At 33.7% G+C, this 19,269-nt stretch overlaps 2 protein-coding genes across 2 annotated transcripts; one reads left to right on the top strand and one right to left on the bottom strand.

The window, feature by feature from the left end:
• Positions 1 to 352: 352 nt before the first annotated feature.
• Positions 353 to 1,415, top strand: LOC111905489 (two-pore potassium channel 1-like). Its single transcript, XM_023901171.2, has 2 exons — positions 353 to 1,155; positions 1,236 to 1,415. The coding sequence occupies exons 1-2, from the start codon at positions 353 to 355 to the stop codon at positions 1,387 to 1,389; spliced, it is 957 nt and encodes a 318-aa protein (XP_023756939.1). The 3' UTR covers positions 1,390 to 1,415.
• Positions 1,416 to 4,971: 3,556 nt separating this feature from the next.
• Positions 4,972 to 6,984, bottom strand: LOC128128464 (protein FAR1-RELATED SEQUENCE 5-like). Its single transcript, XM_052767423.1, has one exon. The coding sequence runs from the start codon at positions 6,982 to 6,984 to the stop codon at positions 4,972 to 4,974; it is 2,013 nt and encodes a 670-aa protein (XP_052623383.1).
• Positions 6,985 to 19,269: the final 12,285 nt, after the last annotated feature.

The following is a 19,269-nucleotide window of genomic DNA, read 5'->3' as shown; positions in this document are numbered from 1 at the left end:
CTATCGATTTACTTTGATTGGTATTCAATGTCTCATTAACATGGGTTACATCTAGATAACAAAGTGATGGGGCATTAGTTAAATGTTGAAATATATCCTCCAAATAAATAACACCCATGTATATATTATTCCATATTTTGTCCTCAGTCATATATACCATCCTTTGTCATATAGTAAAAGATATTAGCATTACGTAGCAAATGTTTGTAAATTATGGATCTTTTCAACACCCAAAATGGATAATCAAGCAACCCTTGTCCATATATAAAGCATCAAGGCCACAAACTACTTCTCTTGAATTCACAAAACGTTCCTTTCTTTCATATTTTTCCTTGTTCTAATTACATGCATGATGGGTGATGATGATACGAAAGAGGCCTTACTTGCAAGAGGAAAAGAAGACGAAAACAAAGCATGTTTTTACCCATCATCAATTTCCACAGACCAAATAAGTTTAAAGAAAGTGTCAGTTATTTTAGCTGCTTACCTTACCCTAGGAACCATCTGTTTTTCCCTAATTCAAGATCAAATCAGTGGCAAAAAAACCAACAAAATCCTTGATTCCATCTATTTCTGTGTCATCACAATGACAGCTGCAGGATATGGTGACGTAGGACCAAAAACCAATTTGGCAAAATCTTTAGCTTGTATCTTTGTGTTTACAGGAATGGCTCTTGGTAGTTTTGCTCTTAGCAAAGCAGCAGATTACATAGTTGGAAAACAAGAAATCTTGTTTGTAAAAGCGATACACATGCATGAGACATATGGTCCAAATCAGATCCTTAAAGAAGCCGAAACAAATAAAGTGAAGTACAAGTTTTTTACTATTTTGACACTTATTATCTTCCTCATGACTGTTGGAACTTTGTTTTTGTCACTTGTTGAACAATTGAGCTACTTTGAAGCTTTCTATTGTGTCTGTGCTACAATCACGACATTAGGATATGGAGATAAGAGTTTTTCGACTCAAGGAGGACGTTTGTTTGCCATTTTCTGGATCTTGATTACTACTGTCTGTTTAGCACAACTATTTGTGTATTTAGTGGAATTATGGACTGATAATAGACGACGAATGCTTGTTCATTGGGTACTTAACAGGAAGTTGACGATTCAAGATCTTGAGAAAGCCGACCTTGATGATGATAAAGTTGTCAGGTATATTTGAAACACCAACTTTCCATGTTTACTTTATTTATTATTATTTTTTTCTATCATTTGGCTTTGTGTTTTCACAGTGCTGCAGAATATATTGTGTATAAGTTGAGAGAGATGGGGAAGGTGAGCAATGAAGATATTGCGATTGTGGTTGAAGGGTTTAAGAATCTTGATGTTGACCACTCAGGAACATTGACTGTTGACGATATAAAACTCATGGAATCACAATCTTGATACGTATTTATGTTGGTGAAGTTCATAAAACTTTGATTTTGCCAACAGAAAATTGTTTTTTTGTTTTTTGTTTTTTTTTCATGAATCTCGAAATTCTAATCCTAATAAGAGAATAAGTTTATTCTCCTTTTATTACAGATCACCGTATTGGGTCTCCTAATTAATGTCATGTCGTTTGTGAACTGATTCTTCATTTTAATTTTCAAGTTTTAAATTTGTCATTTTATTTACATTAAATTAAAATAAAGTTAATATATATATAAGAAGATATAATTTCACATATTTATTTAAATCAATGATTATAATTTTATATAATTAAAAAAATATCTCTTAAATAATAATTCATTTAAAATAATTGATTAATAGTTTTGAGTTTTTAATATGAATATTTACTTAATTTTGTAACTGTGGTTCGCCGGGTTACAAACTAGTTTATTGATAAATAAGGATCCTTAGCTGCTCTTGCCACATGTAATATTTTAGTTTTTTTAATTTAATTAATTCCACATGTAATTTTATGTTTTTTTATTTATACAAAAGCAAATTTATTTAATTCATTAAATGTATTGATACTATTAAATGTAATTTTATGTGTCCGTTTTTGTGGTATCACACATATGAATTCAATTATCGTTCTGTCACCCCCACTCTCACAACTATTCTGATATCATTTCCTTATAGTAAATAATTCACATTCTACAATCATAAAAGGCACCATATGAGAATCAATGAATCACTATACTTTAATTTTTCATTACAACGAGACACATACCTTTGTTGAATTTGCAATTTATTCCTCAACAAAATCAACAAAATTTTACAGAGAATTGAAGTTAGGCTAAGACTAAGCTAATGATTTTTATAATGACACAAAATATATCAATAATTTAGGAAATACAGTGGGTTCCATAAACAAAATGGCCTTTAAATACATTTGTTATGCATCGTATTACCATAATTTCACATATCTAAGTCAAACTACATAACTAATCTCCTTCAACTCATTCTACATACATACATGTATGTTTTTTTACTTCGTTCCACTTATACATAGCATCATACGATAATATGAATTGACTTAGTTTACATTATGTGTTAATTGAATACTTCAATTGGATGTTTAATTACATGTTTGCTAAAATATCCGTATTTCACACTCTATATGTTGCTAAAATGACTTAGATAAAAACATTCCTGTGATATTTAACTTCAATTGTATATAGAATGATATAAGGGAAATTGAGTAATCTAACCCTTATAAACGAGTATTTTTTAATAATAACCACATTATATATATATATATATATATATATATATATATATATATATATATATATATATATATATATATATATATATATATATATATATATATATATATATATATATATATATATATATATATATATATATATGGGCTTTGGGAATATATGTCTGTTATATAGCCAACTTTACGCATAGAACCTCCAAAACCCTGTCGTTTCATATAAAAAAAGACCCACCACCGTTTTCAGCTGATTTTCTTCCTCAAATACTCATGTGATCATTTTCTGACGTATCGATCTACACCTCCCAGATTGTCCTTTAATTCCATTCTCGTGCTACTTCCTTTTTCTTTATCGTTTTACTCCAATCATTGGGATAGGCAAAAAAATTGAATATGAAGAATTTTGTCGGAATCTTTCTTACCGAAGAGTCAAATACGACGAACATATTAAAGATTGAAGACGATCAGAACTTGAAGACGATCAGAACTGAAATAGGCTTACTTTTTATCCTAAATTCCCTTTCTCTATCGAATTTTAGCAAAGCCATACAATACAGAGACGTACCCAGTGTCTTAAAGTCGTCAATTTCGTGTTGTTTCCCACTAATTGAACTACACTGTTCACTACGTATTTAGGTTATCTAGTTGGTGGGTATTTCTATTTTGTTCAGTATAAGCTGTCAGTGCTTGATCACAGTAGAATTTCAGGTTTGATTTCTCAATTTAATCTTGTTGGGATTTTCTTAATTCTCTTTTTTACCGATTTTTGAGGTTTGGGATTTAGTATGATAGTATTCCAAATTGTTGTATGTCTAATTCATTAGTTCAATTTGATGTATATCTTTTCACGTGAGATGTACCGGAAACCAGTTGGAAAAAAAAACCAAATTATAGTTTCTTCAAGAGATCAGCATGTTTATGGTTGAAAGCTTAAGTCATAAATTCATATTAATCTGCATACACACATTTGACATTATAACTAATTATTTGATATTGATTCAAAAAAACATATTTAACAAAGTTAGTATGTAGTTTTTTTACTCAACACAGGCATGATGTTCCAGGAACTCTAGTGTTGTCAGCAAGAGCATCAGAATTATTGAGCACATATTCTAACCTTTACAGATTTGCATATTTTTTGATGTCAAATATATCAAATAAGAGTGGTAAAGGTATAAGAGTGGGATGGCATGCTGGTTGATACATCATGTTTACTTTAAAACCTTTTTAAGCCTTTCTTTTTGGTTTTTTGGTTTTGTGTACACAGATCAACATGGATGCATCTAATATGGCTTAGTTCACAAACCAACAGCAAAGCTACAATATATAATAGTATATATTGCAATTTATGCAACTAATTTTTATTAAAGGGTCATCAATGCTTTTGTTATTGCTTGCTCTCTATCTTTATTCAGGACGCCCACATTCGATTGCAAATGTCAGACATTGCATCCGATTGCAAATGCCAATTATTAGACTTGATGTCAAGAAAAATTCTTGTTGTAAATTTATTTTTTAAATTGATTATGACTATATTAAAGTAATGATTTATAGTAATTTTTTTTTCTTATTATAGCATTTTACTTTCTATTTTTATTTCTATTATTGCATTGTACTTACACTTTGTTTCATTAGTGCATTGTATCATAGAAGGTACACTTGGTGCATAAAATATTTTATAATAACAGACTCAAAGAATGGTGATCGGATCTTATACACAAACATGAAACAATTATTAAACAGTAAATACCAATAAGAAATGAGAGCCCATGATACTAAATCACTAATTAAAATAAACAGTATAAAGTACATTGTGAGTGGAGAAAACTCAAGTATCAAATAACCAATTTTGTTATTTTATTATAGTAATGAAAACTCTCAAATAACCAATTTCATTGGTTTATGTAAATCAAATAAAAAAAATTCAGCTAGTTCTCTTATTCTGTACCACCCCTAGAATAACTTTAAAAAAATAGCTTCATTGTTTCTCTTGTAAAGCCTCCTCTACCTATACCAAAAAGAAAAATAAAAAATGAGCATTAGATTACAAAAATTATAAAGCTTAAAAAAATACCTTTCTGCTTGGATAACCAGTAGCATAATGACCCAGACCCTTGCAATGAGAACAAGTTCTCTTTTTCTTTGCCAGCTCCAAAGAAGACTTAATCCTGTTTGCATTTTTAGGACGCCCTTTCGTGTTAGTAAGAAAAACTGGATCTCGAATAGATATATGAGGCATCATGTCTAACTGGGAAATTCCTACACAAGAATCTTGAGGTACGTTTTGAGGTCCATTTGGCTTTTTCTGAATAATTTCATCTTCTAAAAACTTTATCACTAAATTGTTGAACTTTTTTTATCTTTGAAGGGGAGTCTTTTGCATGTTCGATTGCTTTGTTATAGTTTGCACGGACATACCATAGGGTTAAGGCACTAACTTCCTTTTCGGTATTGATCTCATGCATTCCGACGCTATGACTACCCAACCTAAACCTTGCATCAAGTGTCCACCTAGGTAAAATATAATGGTCAGGAAGGGTTTGAACATTTCTCTTCTTGATCACGTATAGACTATGTTTGCATAATATGCCATATGTTTCAAACTTAGCACACGAACATCTGACATCCACTTGATTCGTGAAACGATAACTAACAAATCTCCAATGCGCTTTATCAATATCCACTTGGCCAACTCTATATTTGATTTCTTCTGTACATTTGCTTAATGTTTCATGAGTTAAATTTTGTGTAGCTTCTATCCATTCTTTTTTAAAAATGTCAAAAATCTTTTTGGTATAACATTCACCTGCTTTTGCTTCTATTGGATGAACAGAAGATAGAATTGGCTTCGAGTTCATAGTCTTAATGTCTTCATCTTCTTCAACGGCTCTTCGAGATTCAACTGCTTTATCATATTGAACTACAAACTCATTCAACATTGTCTTGGAATTTACAAATCCATCAAAAAAGGAATGAATGCTCTCGCTTCGTCCACTGGTTGTCATGCCAGCAAAAAAAACATCCTTTAAGTAGGCTTTAACCCAATGTTTTCGTTGGTTATACATATCGATGATCCAACAACAATTTTCAAGGTTATACTTACCACGCATAACTTCCCACTCTGTTTCAAATTCTTCAACTGTATCACTTTTTACCCACCGTCTATAAGACTCCTTAAAATCACTATAATGGGCTACAAGCGGTCGGAGATGTTCAAGCTCATGCTTCTTAATATGCCATGCACAGTAGCGATGTCGAGTGTTTGGAAACACTTTTTTTATTGCATTACCGATTGCTTTATCTTGATCGGTTATCATTGCAGATGGGTGCTTGTTGAACATGCACTTTAAAAAATGCTCAAATAACCAACAAAAAGTTTCTTCCTTTTCATTTTCTAGCAATGCACCACCAAACAGTATGGTTTGACCATGATGGTTCACCCCAACAAATGGAGAAAATGGCATCTTAAATTTGTTTGTCATGTATGTAACATCAAAGACAACAACATCTCCGAATTTAGTATAGGCATCCCTTGATCTTCCATCGGCCCAAAAAATATTTCGAGGAGACCCGTCCTCAAATAAATCCACAACAAAATACTGGTTATCATCTACTAATGCTTTATCTTGGAAATGTTTGATAAGCCCGTAAAACTCTTTACCTTTGTATTGTCTTCGTTGCTCAGATAATATATCCACACATTGTTTTGAAGTAACATCAAGATCCTGTGGAGTTTTCATTGAATTAACAGCCTTTTTTATTTGGGAAGGCTTTAATCCTGATTGACCAAGCTCCAACATAAGAGATTTACATGCCAATGAACAATGAAGCTTCCCATGAGAACGATGCTTCATTACTTTTGTAGGTGTAACACTTAACTCATGATTGTGGGTATCGTTAAACATGTCCGCAAACCATATCCCATCTTTTCCTTTTGAAATTCGAAGCATTGCTTGGCATCCGGTCCTCAAATTTCTATGTTGTTTCTTTGCAACCCCAGAACTATTAGCCTTCAATCTTTTAAAGCCTTGTTTATTGCAAACATACATTTTACGGTATGGCTCATTTGTCGTCTTGTTTTTAAAGGCCCAATGAATTCGTATACCAAATCCATGTAAAAAAGCATATTGATTATAAAACGTATATGCATCATGAGGTGTACTAAAAACCTTTCCAATGATACTTTCATCTCCATCATGACCCAGATTTACATTGATATCATTTATTTTCTCGCATTCTAAAGTTGATTCTAGATAACTATTTGCATCAATGTCGTTAACCATATGTGTTTCAATAGATTTGTCTGCTACTTGTATTTCTGTGTTCATAGTGAATGACCTGTAGTACATATAAACACAAGAACTTACATTTTAAACATTTTTTATAGCTAGAAAATATAAAACCGTAGAGCTTTCAAACAAAGTATAATTTAATATGTTGCAAAAAGAACCTTCCATTATTTACTGTCAATAAGGTAATATGTGCTTTATAGAATTAAAGAGGAGAAAAACAAAGTAATTCCTATTATTTTCTTAATAATTGGAATATACAACATGATCTTTCAATTTTCTTTTCTATGAAGTAATTTATTGGGCTTTGAGCATAATAAACGAATCATGGATAATGTTATTATACTACTAACCCAATTTCACTGTACATCACATGGGAATGTGTTAATTTTAATTTAAATAAGATAAACAGTGCACAACTTTATTATTACCGGGAAATATTTAATTACTACCTGGAATGGAACAGGGGATGTGAATTTGAAGAAGACAATCACTGCAGGAAAATTAACGACTAAAATCGACCTGGAACAAGCGATGCAAAATCAAAAAAGACGATATTAGGGTTGAAGATGATTAGTCAATAAAGAATGATCGTGAATACTTAGATCGAAAGAAGGAAAGAAACCATATGCTAGGAAATCGTAAAATCAATTTAAGGATTTGATTGTTCATCTACAAAACGACGTCGAGTTTTATATTCTATTCCTAAGCTTAAATACCTAATAGCCATATATTCCCTTTTCCCATATATATATATATATATATATATATATATATATATATATATATATATATATATATATATATATATATATATATGGGATGCCTATATGTTTCCGCGTATACTTAGACGCTTACCTCCAATGATTCATATTTATCTCTTATAACTGCTTAAAGATGAGTATGATTTTCTCTACAAGTATTCGCCATTAAGATTAAGGCACTTGGAAAACTAAATCCTTCTTGTATTACTTTATTCTTTATGCCTTTAAGTGCTTAACAAAATTAGCACCACAGGAAGACACAAAGTAAGCACCAAATCTAGACTTCAAACTTCAAAAGAAAGAAACTTGAAAAAGATGAAGACTCTATGAACTCTTGGAGAGAAAAAGGAACCAAAAACTAACTCATTTCATACATTATATTGTCTTGTGGATTCCATGCTAGGTAAAGTAAACCCTTATTATACTATAAAGTATTCTAAAAGCATTAAACAAAGGAGACAAAGCATTGAAAAAGAAGGATGTAAGATAGACATGTAATCTTCCTTACCTTAGGCATTTTTGGCCATAGGGACAATAGACAGAGACAAAAATGTTTTTCTAGTTATTTTAACCCAAGACCAATTAACTAATTCAACTATGGTTAACCAAAGTATCCAAAAGTTTGTACATGACTTATTAAATCATACCATATGATATGATTACTAGTTATACTCTCTTTAATTATTACTTTCACAAAACAATAATTATTCCCTAATTAAATAAAAGAATTGCTATTATTTATTAATAATCATATTAATATTAAATATACAAAATGTGCCGACTTGATAATGGTGTGGCCCTATAAGATCATATATTTTTAGCAATATCACTCAATAATAATTGTTGGGCATATAGATCAAAAAATGTCTCACTTGCACAAGATTCATTACAGATTGACATAGACAATAGCTGACATCTAGCAATGAGCTACTACCTCTAACAACATACAAAGGGTGTCAACTTATCAACAAGCAATTCTAGGAGCTCTAAGCTATAATTGTTACTAAAGGTCAGTTATTCCTTTGTCTCACACATCATGTTGAAAATGAGATGTGGATCGCCGTTAATCTCATTTAGTGTTCAACTTTTAGTAAGGCCTTAGATGTCTAACTCTCAATGAATAAGAGGAACAAATCCCATCTTGAATACATACGCCCATCATCTAGTTCATTTCATACCCCCACGATGGCCCTTATGACTGCCTTTTACATAACAACGTTAAACCATGTCAAAGCACAAAAATTCCTACACGTTAAGTCCCAAATATGTATCTCAGGTCTAAGAATACAAACATACTACCTTGACCTAAACATCACTCATGACTACGATCCGTAAAGTGATTTTGATGTGGGTTCGGTCCAATACTTATTCTCCTAATCAAGTACCTACGAAGTTGGTAGAAAATCTTGCTCTTCTCATCTCCATGAGAATCACCCAATCCTCTCATATTAGTCTTACCACATAGATGCTCCAACAACTACGAGCAACTATAGACATTTGGAATAAGCTAGTTATTCAAGGTTTAAACATGCTAATATAGAACGCAACAATTATTTTGTAATGTCCCACTTTCAATGATATAAACTTTCCATTTTTAGATTAATAAATCGTTACTACATAACATTTCTATAAAACCAAGGTAATCAATATTTATCAAAACATCATCAAATCAGAGCAATTCAAAGAATACGAAAACATGTGGTGTGTGCTTTGCAATCATGCCGAGCTCTTTCATTTGAAAACCGAAGCACCTGAAACATAAACTGAAAACTGTAAGCACAAAGCAGCTTAGTGAGTAACCTAAGATACCACATACCACACATACATAAATCACATACTGCGCCCCCACCCTCCATTGAGCCTCGCCCCGTATCGAGTCCTACTCGACCTTGGGCCCCGCTTGAAGTACATATATGTCAATCACCAGGCCCCGCCTGGCATTGGGCCCCATCCGATACATACATAACCATATAATCATATAAACATATTGTTGGAAAAGGTGTCTAAGCCCATAACTATAATTTGTATGTACTTGACCCGATAGTAGCATGGTCCATTTGGGTTGGATTCATCAAAGCAATATGTTAGGAGGGATATTTGAGTAAGAGGTTATTTATGATATATTAATATATTATAAGTATAATATATTAATTAAGGAATCATATTATTTAATTAGTATTGGTAAAGAATTAATTTAAGAACTAATTTAGTGATAAAAAAGACTAATTAAAATGATACATATGAGTTGGGCTAAAGATCCATGGTTTGATTTGTGATGGGCTTAGGGATTAAATCATGAAGTATTTATTCAAATCAAATGGATGGGTCATGGGCTAATGTGTATAGATTAGGGTTACACATGACCCTTGATATTCTACACACACACACACACACACACACATATATATATATATATATATATATATATATATATATATATATATATAAGCTTGAAATCGGTTACACCTTGCATTCTAAGAACTAGAATCTAATTTCTAGTCTCCTAAATCTCTTTCATATCCAACCTAATTGTTCTTGGTGTTTTATGATTCCATTTGAGGCATCACACTATTGGTGGTAAGCTTTCTTTAGGCCAAGTTATTCAAGCTACTACACAAGGTAATACTCTAACTAGTTAAAAGGAATTTTGTCCTGAAATTAAGACTAAGAAAATACACATGGACTAAGGGAAAAGATGAGGATATTTATATTTCATTTGATCCTCCTACTCCCAAGTGAATTCAGGTCCCCACTTTGCATTCCACCGAACCTTCACTATCGAAATACGACTTTGTTTGGTTTGCTTGACTTCCTTATCCATGATTTCTACCGGTTCTTCCACAAAGTTGAGGCTCTCATTGATCTCAATTTCCTCGAGGGGAATAACAAGAGTCTCGTCAGATAGGCATTTCTTTAAGTTTGATACGTGGAATGTAGGGTGTACGTTGTTAAGTTCTTGAGGTAGTATAAGTTTGTAAGCTACGGGCCCGATTCGTGAGAGGATTTGGAAAGGCCCAATGTACCTTGGATTCAATTTGCCACGCTTTTTCGAAATGTATTACACCCTTCCAGGGTGAGATCATTAATAGAAAATGGTCGCCAACCTGGAATTCCAAGGGTTTTCGTCGTTTATCTGCGTAGCTTTTCTGTCTGTCTCACGAGGCTTTAAGTCGCTCCCTAATTTACACTATCTTCTCTATAGTCTCTCGGATGATTTCTGGACCGGTGAGAGAACTGTCAGGGACTTTCCCTTTAGTTAACTCAGTATCACCCACTTCAGCCCATCCCAGAGGTGATATGCACTTGCGGCCATAAAGGGCTTTATATGGAGTAACCTTTATGGTAGAGTAATAACTGTTCTTGTTGGAGAACTTGATAAGGCATAAACGAGTATCCCACGCCTTTCCAGAGTCTATCACACAGGCTCACAACATATCATCTAGAGTTTGAATAGTCCTCTCACTCTGTCTATCAGTTTGCGGATGGTAGGCTGTACTCATATCCATCCTAGTTCCTAGTGCCTTCTTTAGTGACTGCCAAAACCTCAAGGTGAATCTACTGTATCTATCAGAGATAATAGATATAGGAACACCATGCAGTCGCACTATCTCTCTCAGGTAGGTTCTGGTCATTTTCTCCATTTTGTTGGTTTCCTTAATTGGTAGGAAGTGCACGGATTTGGTTAGACGATCCATGATCACCCAAATGGTATCGAGACCACCCTTTGTCTTAGGCTGCTTTGTTTTGAAATCCATTATAATCCGCTCCCACTTCCATTCAGGTATTTCCGGTTGTTGTAGCAAACCTGAAGGCTTTTGGTATTCGACCTTAACCTTGGTGCAAGTAAGATACTTGCCCTTGAAGGTAGCAATCTTTGCTTTCATGTTAGGCCACCAATATAGCTTTTTGAGATCCAAATACATCTTATATAAACCCGGATGAACGAAGTATCGAGTATTGTGCGCTTTGTTCAAGACCATGTCTCTAACTCCACCGTGTTTCGGTGTCTAGATCCGATCAATGAGGTATAAGGCTCCGTCACCTATGGCTTATAAGTTCTTATCCATTCCACTTAGGGATTCACCTGCCACATTATCAGGTTTTAAGGCTTTTTGCTGAGCCTCCTTAATTTGTGTGGACAGAAGTGAATGGATTGTCATAGTTAATTCTCTGACTCTATGACCTGAGTACTCTTTCCGACTTAGGGCGTCAGCTACCACATTAGCTTTACCGAGATAATAATGAATTTTGCATTCGTAGTCATTTAGTAGCTTGAACCACCATCAGTGTCTCATGTTGAGCTCATTTCGATCGAATATATGTTAATGGATTTTGTGGTCTGTAATGATAGTGTTTTTGGTACCACACAGGTAGTGTCCTTTAGATAAGGTATCACATATTCCTCCATTCTAGATATCCAATAGACTTGAGACATGGATTTTGATCATTCTCTCAGTCTATGTTCTGTTTCCTGATTTCCAATTTATGACAACTGACAACAGACTACAATTGAACACATCAAATTAGTCTCGTCTTGGCCAAGTGCTTATGTGCCATCACTAAATCATCGAGGGGCCTATAGATATCACTTTTATCCCACTTTGGGTAAAAGGAACGGATAAACTTCGACTCAATGCTTGCTTGTACTCAGTCATCGAATCACACACAACAATATGTTTTATAACACCAAGTTACTGATGCGTTTACATATTATCAATGTGTAACCAACTTGCAAGATACAACTCACACATCTCGGTTTCAAGAATATAAGATATTATCGTCTCACCAATCACTCGTGAAAAATTCATGAAGTGATCCAAGTGAGCGTGGGTTTAATCCAATGCTCAAATCATATTCATAAGCACTCATGAACGTTGAAGCAAACATTTGCTTTTGTCTAATACACTTTAGACAATCCACACACCAATTCACGACAGTCTTCATTCATACCTACTTCCAACATATGAACGACTGTGGTCCGTTCGAATAATTTGATTATTCTGAACCAATTTAATTATTCAGGAAGTCAAAACATGCAAAGTGAAACACAAGAATAATACTAATCCTATATGGTCCCAAACCCTTGAGTATAAATAAAACACCTTTTATTTATCACCATATCGATTACTCATTATTTGTTGTTTCAGTTAATTAACTTATTACTTGAATTATAACAACAACTGTCCCATGCTCTTAGCATGCACATTATCTTTACTTATGGTCCTTAATTTGTGAAATACATCAAATGAACACATTTCCAATCATACTCATTTCACAACTCCCAATCCTTATCTCAAATGTAAGAATATCCAATTCTTGCCACTTATAGAATATGTTAGATTCTAACATTTTATGCAATGATCCTTTCGTAAAGTCATAGCTCAAAATCATCAAGACTTGGCCAATCTCTATCAGAAACAATTCTATAGATATGATGTTTCTCACTCAAAGTACATTCCTTTGAAGATCCTTCTTGCATAAAAGTTTCTAATCTAGACACAGATTCTCAATAATCAGCTCCTAATATGGAAACATTTCCATATTTTCCATATGCCAACTGTGACAACCCGAAATTTCCATTCTGAACAAACCATTTCAATCCAATATAAGTTAGAACAGTTACAGTGAAAACTCAGATTTCGAGTATAAATTGGCAGTTTTCAGGATTGTACACTTAAGGAGATATTAGGAGAGTGCATGCACTAGGGTTTTGTGCAACACTGTTATTCCAAGACTCTAGGACATTAGAGTTCGTTACAGGAATAAAAATATTTTCTGCGAAAAATATTTCAGGACTATAAATAGATTTCTGAACTAAATTCATTCATTATTCACAATTCCAACTAGAGAAAAGCCGTTTTCTCTCTCACAGATCTTCGGGTTTTTACCCCAAATCGTGAGTACACTTCTCTAGTTGTGTTTTAATGCTTGTTTTATGCCTATTAACATAGATTGCAAGTCAAATATAAGAGATCCGGGAGTTTACCTCCCAAGAATGTTCTTGGGGAGTAAACTCCATTTTAAGGTCCTTAAGGGTTCAAATGACCCTCAAAGCTTTAGAACTCGAACTAGGAGCCTCCAATTCATGCTTTATACCACAAAACAATTAGGAATCATGGTTAGAAGGGAGTTTATGGCCAAGGAGCTTCTTAGGCCGTAAACTCCATGTTTTAGGTGCCAAATGGCTTTGAAACACTACCTAAGGCTTGGACACTATTTTAGACTAATACCCTAAAGTGTTTAGTACCTAGAAAACATAAGGAAAACACAAGTGTTGAAGAGTTTACGGCCAAGAGTGGTTCTTGGTCCGTAAACTCCTATAAAGGGGTCAAAGGACACCCTAACACCTTCCTTGAGCCAAGAAACAATTTGGGCATGTACCTAAATAAGTTATGGACTAGTCAAAACACTTAGAACCCCATGAGTGAGGGAGTTTACGGCCCAAAAGGTTCTAGGGCCGTAAACTCCATAAAAATGGTGCCAAATGTGCCATAAACTCTTCTAAAGACAAGTACCAAAGCCTAGTTTACTTCCTAGAAATGTTTGAGACTTGAAAGCACCATAATAACCCTCCCAAGGGAGTTCACGGCCGTAAACTCCAAGGGAAAATGGTCTATGGGCCGTAACCTCCCCAAAGGAGTCAATATGGTACCCAAAAACTTGTTTAAGCCTTGAAACAATTCCCCTCCAGAGTTGTAATAATTCTAAGCTCCATTTCAAGCCTTGGTTGAGAGTTTACGGCCAGGAGTTTACTCCCCTGGGCCGTAAACTCCAATGATTATGGTCATTAGACCTTAAACTCACATAAGGCCCATTGCACTCCTTTGTTGCAACCCATTAGCCCCCTAACACTTGACCAAAAGTGTTTTCCTCGCGTTTAAATGTTTATACTTGTATAATTAGTGATTTAATCTCTAATTATTTATATACATATGTCTTCATATGTAATTAGGATCATTGTGTGTGTCTAAGTCTTTACTTGACACCAAGCACTTGTCCGATCCTTCCGTACGATAACAGTCCGTTCAATTCCAGTCACTTACTGCAGGTGAGTTCATAACCCTAATCAATATTTTAAATGATTTTAAATGATTTAATGGGGGGGGGGGAATACAAGTAGAAACAAACATGTTATTAAATCATTGATATGTATTTTATAATTGTGTTTGTCATTTAACAGATTTCACATGCTACAAAATGTGATGCATGAAATGGTTTTACATCTTAAAAGCACATTGTTACCAAATGTTTTACCTTTGAAATGTTTATTAAAATGACATCAAGTCATTGTTAATTATTGTTCAAAACCCATAAGATGTCTTACAAAAACCATTTTTCATTCTTGAACTAAACTATGCATATACACTTATATTCTTATATATGTATTGATGTTATAGTTTACATCTTTCATTTAGTTTCCCACACCCTTGAGTAGTAAGAGTGTACAAACCTACATGATCAACCAGTTATATTACAGTAAATTATCATAGGGATAATTTGAAGATATCAAACATTACTTCTATTACAAGGAATCACACAAGAGTCAGTTCATTCATGAGTCTATACTAGTACATTACCTGATACATGAATACCTACAGAGGTTTACCTGATACATGAATATGTTTACATATACTTACTTGTTACATGGACACACATACATGAATACCATACATGAACACTTTTACATAGGTGCATTATCCTATATTCACTTACCTGGATACTTGTACTTAGGACTACGAGGATGATTTATTAGTACTTACTGTGTAAATTGTCTTTCCTATCCCGGTTCAATGGGATAGCTAGACGGGACTTACCATTCCGAACCCCACTGATTAGCACCAGTGGTCGATGACCATCTTCGGAGGTCTAAGGTTACTACTTATATTAGGAAGATCGATTTGGGACTAACCCTTCCACCCACCTGCTGCTGCTACAGAGGACAATTGGACACTCTTCGGATGTTCATTAGGTTATACATTTCGCTTAATGAGATGTTGTGTTGGTCCTAGTACCCAGTGACAACACTTATAGTAGTACATTTTCCTGTTTACTTTATTTTGTGATGCATTCACATAAACGATGAGTTAGACTAAGCACTTTTAGTACTAGTCAATACAAAGGGAAAACTATCATTTTACAAACAGAACATTCGGGTCTTGGTAGAAGACTACACTTCATACTTACAAAACATTCGGGTCTTGGTAGAAGACTACACTTCATACGTACAAAACATTCGGGTCTTGGTAGAAGACTACATTTCATACTTATAGAAAATAAGGGTTTTTCTAGGGATTTCATACTTACCTCAACATTTTCATTTAAAGGTTTACATGGCCTTCATAACAGATTTTCACAAACAAGGCAATGACACTTATATACTTATGAATTCACCAGCTTTAAAGCTGATACTCGCTTTCAAAATAACTTGTATTCTCAGGTCATCAGTAGACAGGTACGGAGGCCAGGTTTTGAGAAGACGGAGCAGACAAGTCTCGTCTTTTATTTTGATTGTATATTTTTGGTGTCTTATTACAATGAAAGAATACACATGTATTAAACTTTACTTATAATGCAATGGATGATGTTGTTGCTTGTTTATTATATTACACTGTTGTGATACTGTACATGACGTCCTCCACCCCTGAACGTTTCCGCCGTTCATGGTTTTGGGGTGTGACACCAACTCATTCTTAATACAATCTTATCTATTCATAATAATGTCGATATGGTCCATCCAATACCATACTTCCAACTACTCACAAACGAGCAATCCTCAGCAAGCTTTGGATCGTCCTTTGATAGTTGTTTAATTATCTTAGTCGAAACCGATTCTTGTCCTTTTTCCCTCTTAATATGCTAGACATTTGGAAAATTTTAGAATGGTCAAATATTATAGCATTTGCAATCGATCCTATACCCGAAGCGTATGGGACACGATGCATAATGTCTTACATAAAGATACGATACTTTATCAATCTTCTGCCATAATTTCTTATGTGTCACGTTCTTATAATTCGAATTATGAAGACGGATGCCATAATCATAATCGAAATTTTGAGAAAGCACTATGTATCCTTGACTAAATTTATTAACATTCCACAACCTAAGCCTTTAGATTTGAAATGAAGCATAATATTCTCTCCCTTAATTATCAAAAAACAACTTTTCAACCCTTACGACTTTGCAAAGTATAACTCTTGTTTTCTATAATTAATATTGCTAACTTGCAATACTTGATTTAATAATCATACAAGCACAACATATATGCTCCCACTATCATGATGATTATTATCATATAAGCATAACACTTATGCTCCCACTGGCTTTCACATGTATTCAGAAATAAGCTGAACTTTCAGATTTCTAATACCAGATGCCTCGATAAGCCTTTATCTAAGCTTCTTAAACTTATACACCTTTTCCTAAGATAGCTCATATGTGTATCTAAACAATTCAGACTAATTGCCAAATCTCACAATTCGAATCATTGAAAGGGATACTGTAACCATAAACAAATTTAAGAATGCAATTTTCATAATCACTATCTTCTTAAAATCTCTCTTAGTGAAAGCATTTCCTCACAGTCATTTTCATGAAGGAGGGAATCTTATGACACTTAGATTTTAATGGTGTATGTGTTCCTATCCATGCGAATTTGTCAAAACCAAAGTTTGCGACAAATCCAAACTCATATGGACCGAACTCTTAATCTTGATTTCTTGCCTTATGGTAACACGAGTGCCCACCATGTCTTCCAAGCAGTTAAGCAGCTCATCCTTTCCTATCAATGTACTTTTCATTGATCAAGGTGCTTGCCTTTTATGCGTTCAAATGAGAACTCATAGAACTCACATGCATAATTAACTCAATCGGAACGGCACAAAAACAAGATAGTGTCAACACGATAGGTTGTGAACCTCAAGTCATGTGCTAGTGATGATCGATAAGGTTTATTCTTGATTAGTTCTTGAAGTTTTCAAGACCATTAAGACTCCCACTGACTCCTTGATATATAAGATTCTCTTGTCAATAAACATTTCTTGACAAACAAATATTCAAGAGTTAGTGTAACTTTTATCAAGACAAAACACTTCATAAAATTGGTCCTAGTTGGTCACAACTTTCCATATTTGATGAATGTTATAAACCTTCTTAAGACTTTTCACTCAATGTCACAATCTTAACTCTAAGACTTGTTTTTGGAACGAAGTATGATTGACTTCTTGATTTTAACCATTTCTTCAGTTCTTGATTCCTCTTCTCAGACATACAATTGTACTAAGACTCACTTAGAGGATCAATTGAGATATGGTTCTTAATCATTAAGACTTATCATAAAACATAAATAAAAGGTACTCTCCCTTCTTCTTAGAATAGAGAAACTCTTATCTTTCTGCCTACTTGATTCTTCTTATTCGTTCTGCTATTGATTGAAACCCTCTCTATCAACTCAGAATTACACTTAATCTTATACGTATAATCATATTTACTTAACCTTAGTAAATCATGATGAATATCTTTGTTACTCTTGTGGTGGACTTGATCAACACACAACCTAGTGTACTCGATCTCCTAGTCCTTCACTTGACACTTTGTAAAAGAATTAGTCTAATTTCCAAATATGAAATTTCTCATTCATCACGCAACCAAGTGGTATGATTCCAAGTTTCTGTCCAATTGAAGCTTGGGCGATGAGAAACTCTCCCTATTTGGTAAATTCTTGACATTTCCACAAATGACATAATTAAGAATCAAATCCATTATTGCTAATAATAGAAACATTCAAACATCAGTTTTTCATACACGTCATTGCAAGGATAAATAAATAAAATAAAATCAAAATTTATTCTATTGTGGAAAAATTTGTCCTTACAATGAAATTCATAGAAAAACTATGCTAATACATATTTCTTAGCAATCTGTTCTAACTCCAAGTAGTAGCTCAAAATTCTAATCTTCAACAATGCGATCGAAATCCGTTTCTTCACGATTAGATTCAGCTCACTTCTTCCCTTAAGCTTCCTTTCTTTTCTTCGACCCTACAAAACATCAAAATGTAATCTTATCACATAATGTATTAAGAATCTAGAATAGAAACTTAAAAGAGTTAGTTAATGGATTTTACCTATATTAGAGCCATACGTTTCGACTCTCCCATCTCTTAGATCTCTTAGGTAAATAGGGCAGCTTCGTCTCCAATGCCCCTTCTCTTGGAAATAAAAGCAAATTGACTCTTTTGGAATAGCACATGGAACTACTTCAGACTTTGCCTTTCTCTTATGATCAAACTTTTCGATCATGGCATGCCTTTCATTTCCATTGCCTATATCCATAGAGGTCTGGAAGGCAGATTCATGTAGAGTCCATGTGTTGTAAAAGTCGAAGTGGTTGTTTCTTTGTAATTTTGCATATTAGTTATTTTACTAAGTCACAGTTTTGTGCGAAGCTTATTGTAATAGACTTAGTATATTTTTTGTACACTCAGGTTTCCTATAAATAGGGATTGAGGATAGAAGTAGAAGGACAACTTTTGAACTCGCATATCCTTTCTGCTTATGCT

Source organism: Lactuca sativa, chromosome 1, assembly GCF_002870075.4.
Source record: "Lactuca sativa cultivar Salinas chromosome 1, Lsat_Salinas_v11, whole genome shotgun sequence".
Classification (NCBI taxonomy): domain Eukaryota; kingdom Viridiplantae; phylum Streptophyta; class Magnoliopsida; order Asterales; family Asteraceae; genus Lactuca; species Lactuca sativa.
Note: the sequence above shows the minus strand (reverse complement) of the source record. Positions and strands in the feature narration are given on the sequence as shown.

What these genes read in the sequence shown, in the direction of transcription:
- LOC111905489 (XM_023901171.2), top strand. Translation starts at nt 353, where the DNA reads ATGGGTGATGATGATACGAAAGAGGCCTTACTTGCAAGAGGAAAAGAA. An exon ending in GATGATGATAAAGTTGTCAG is followed by an intron (nt 1,156 to 1,235) that starts GTATATTTGAAA and finishes GTGTTTTCACAG; the next exon opens with TGCTGCAGAATATATTGTGT.
- LOC128128464 (XM_052767423.1), bottom strand. Translation starts at nt 6,984, where the DNA reads ATGAACACAGAAATACAAGTAGCAGACAAATCTATTGAAACACATATG.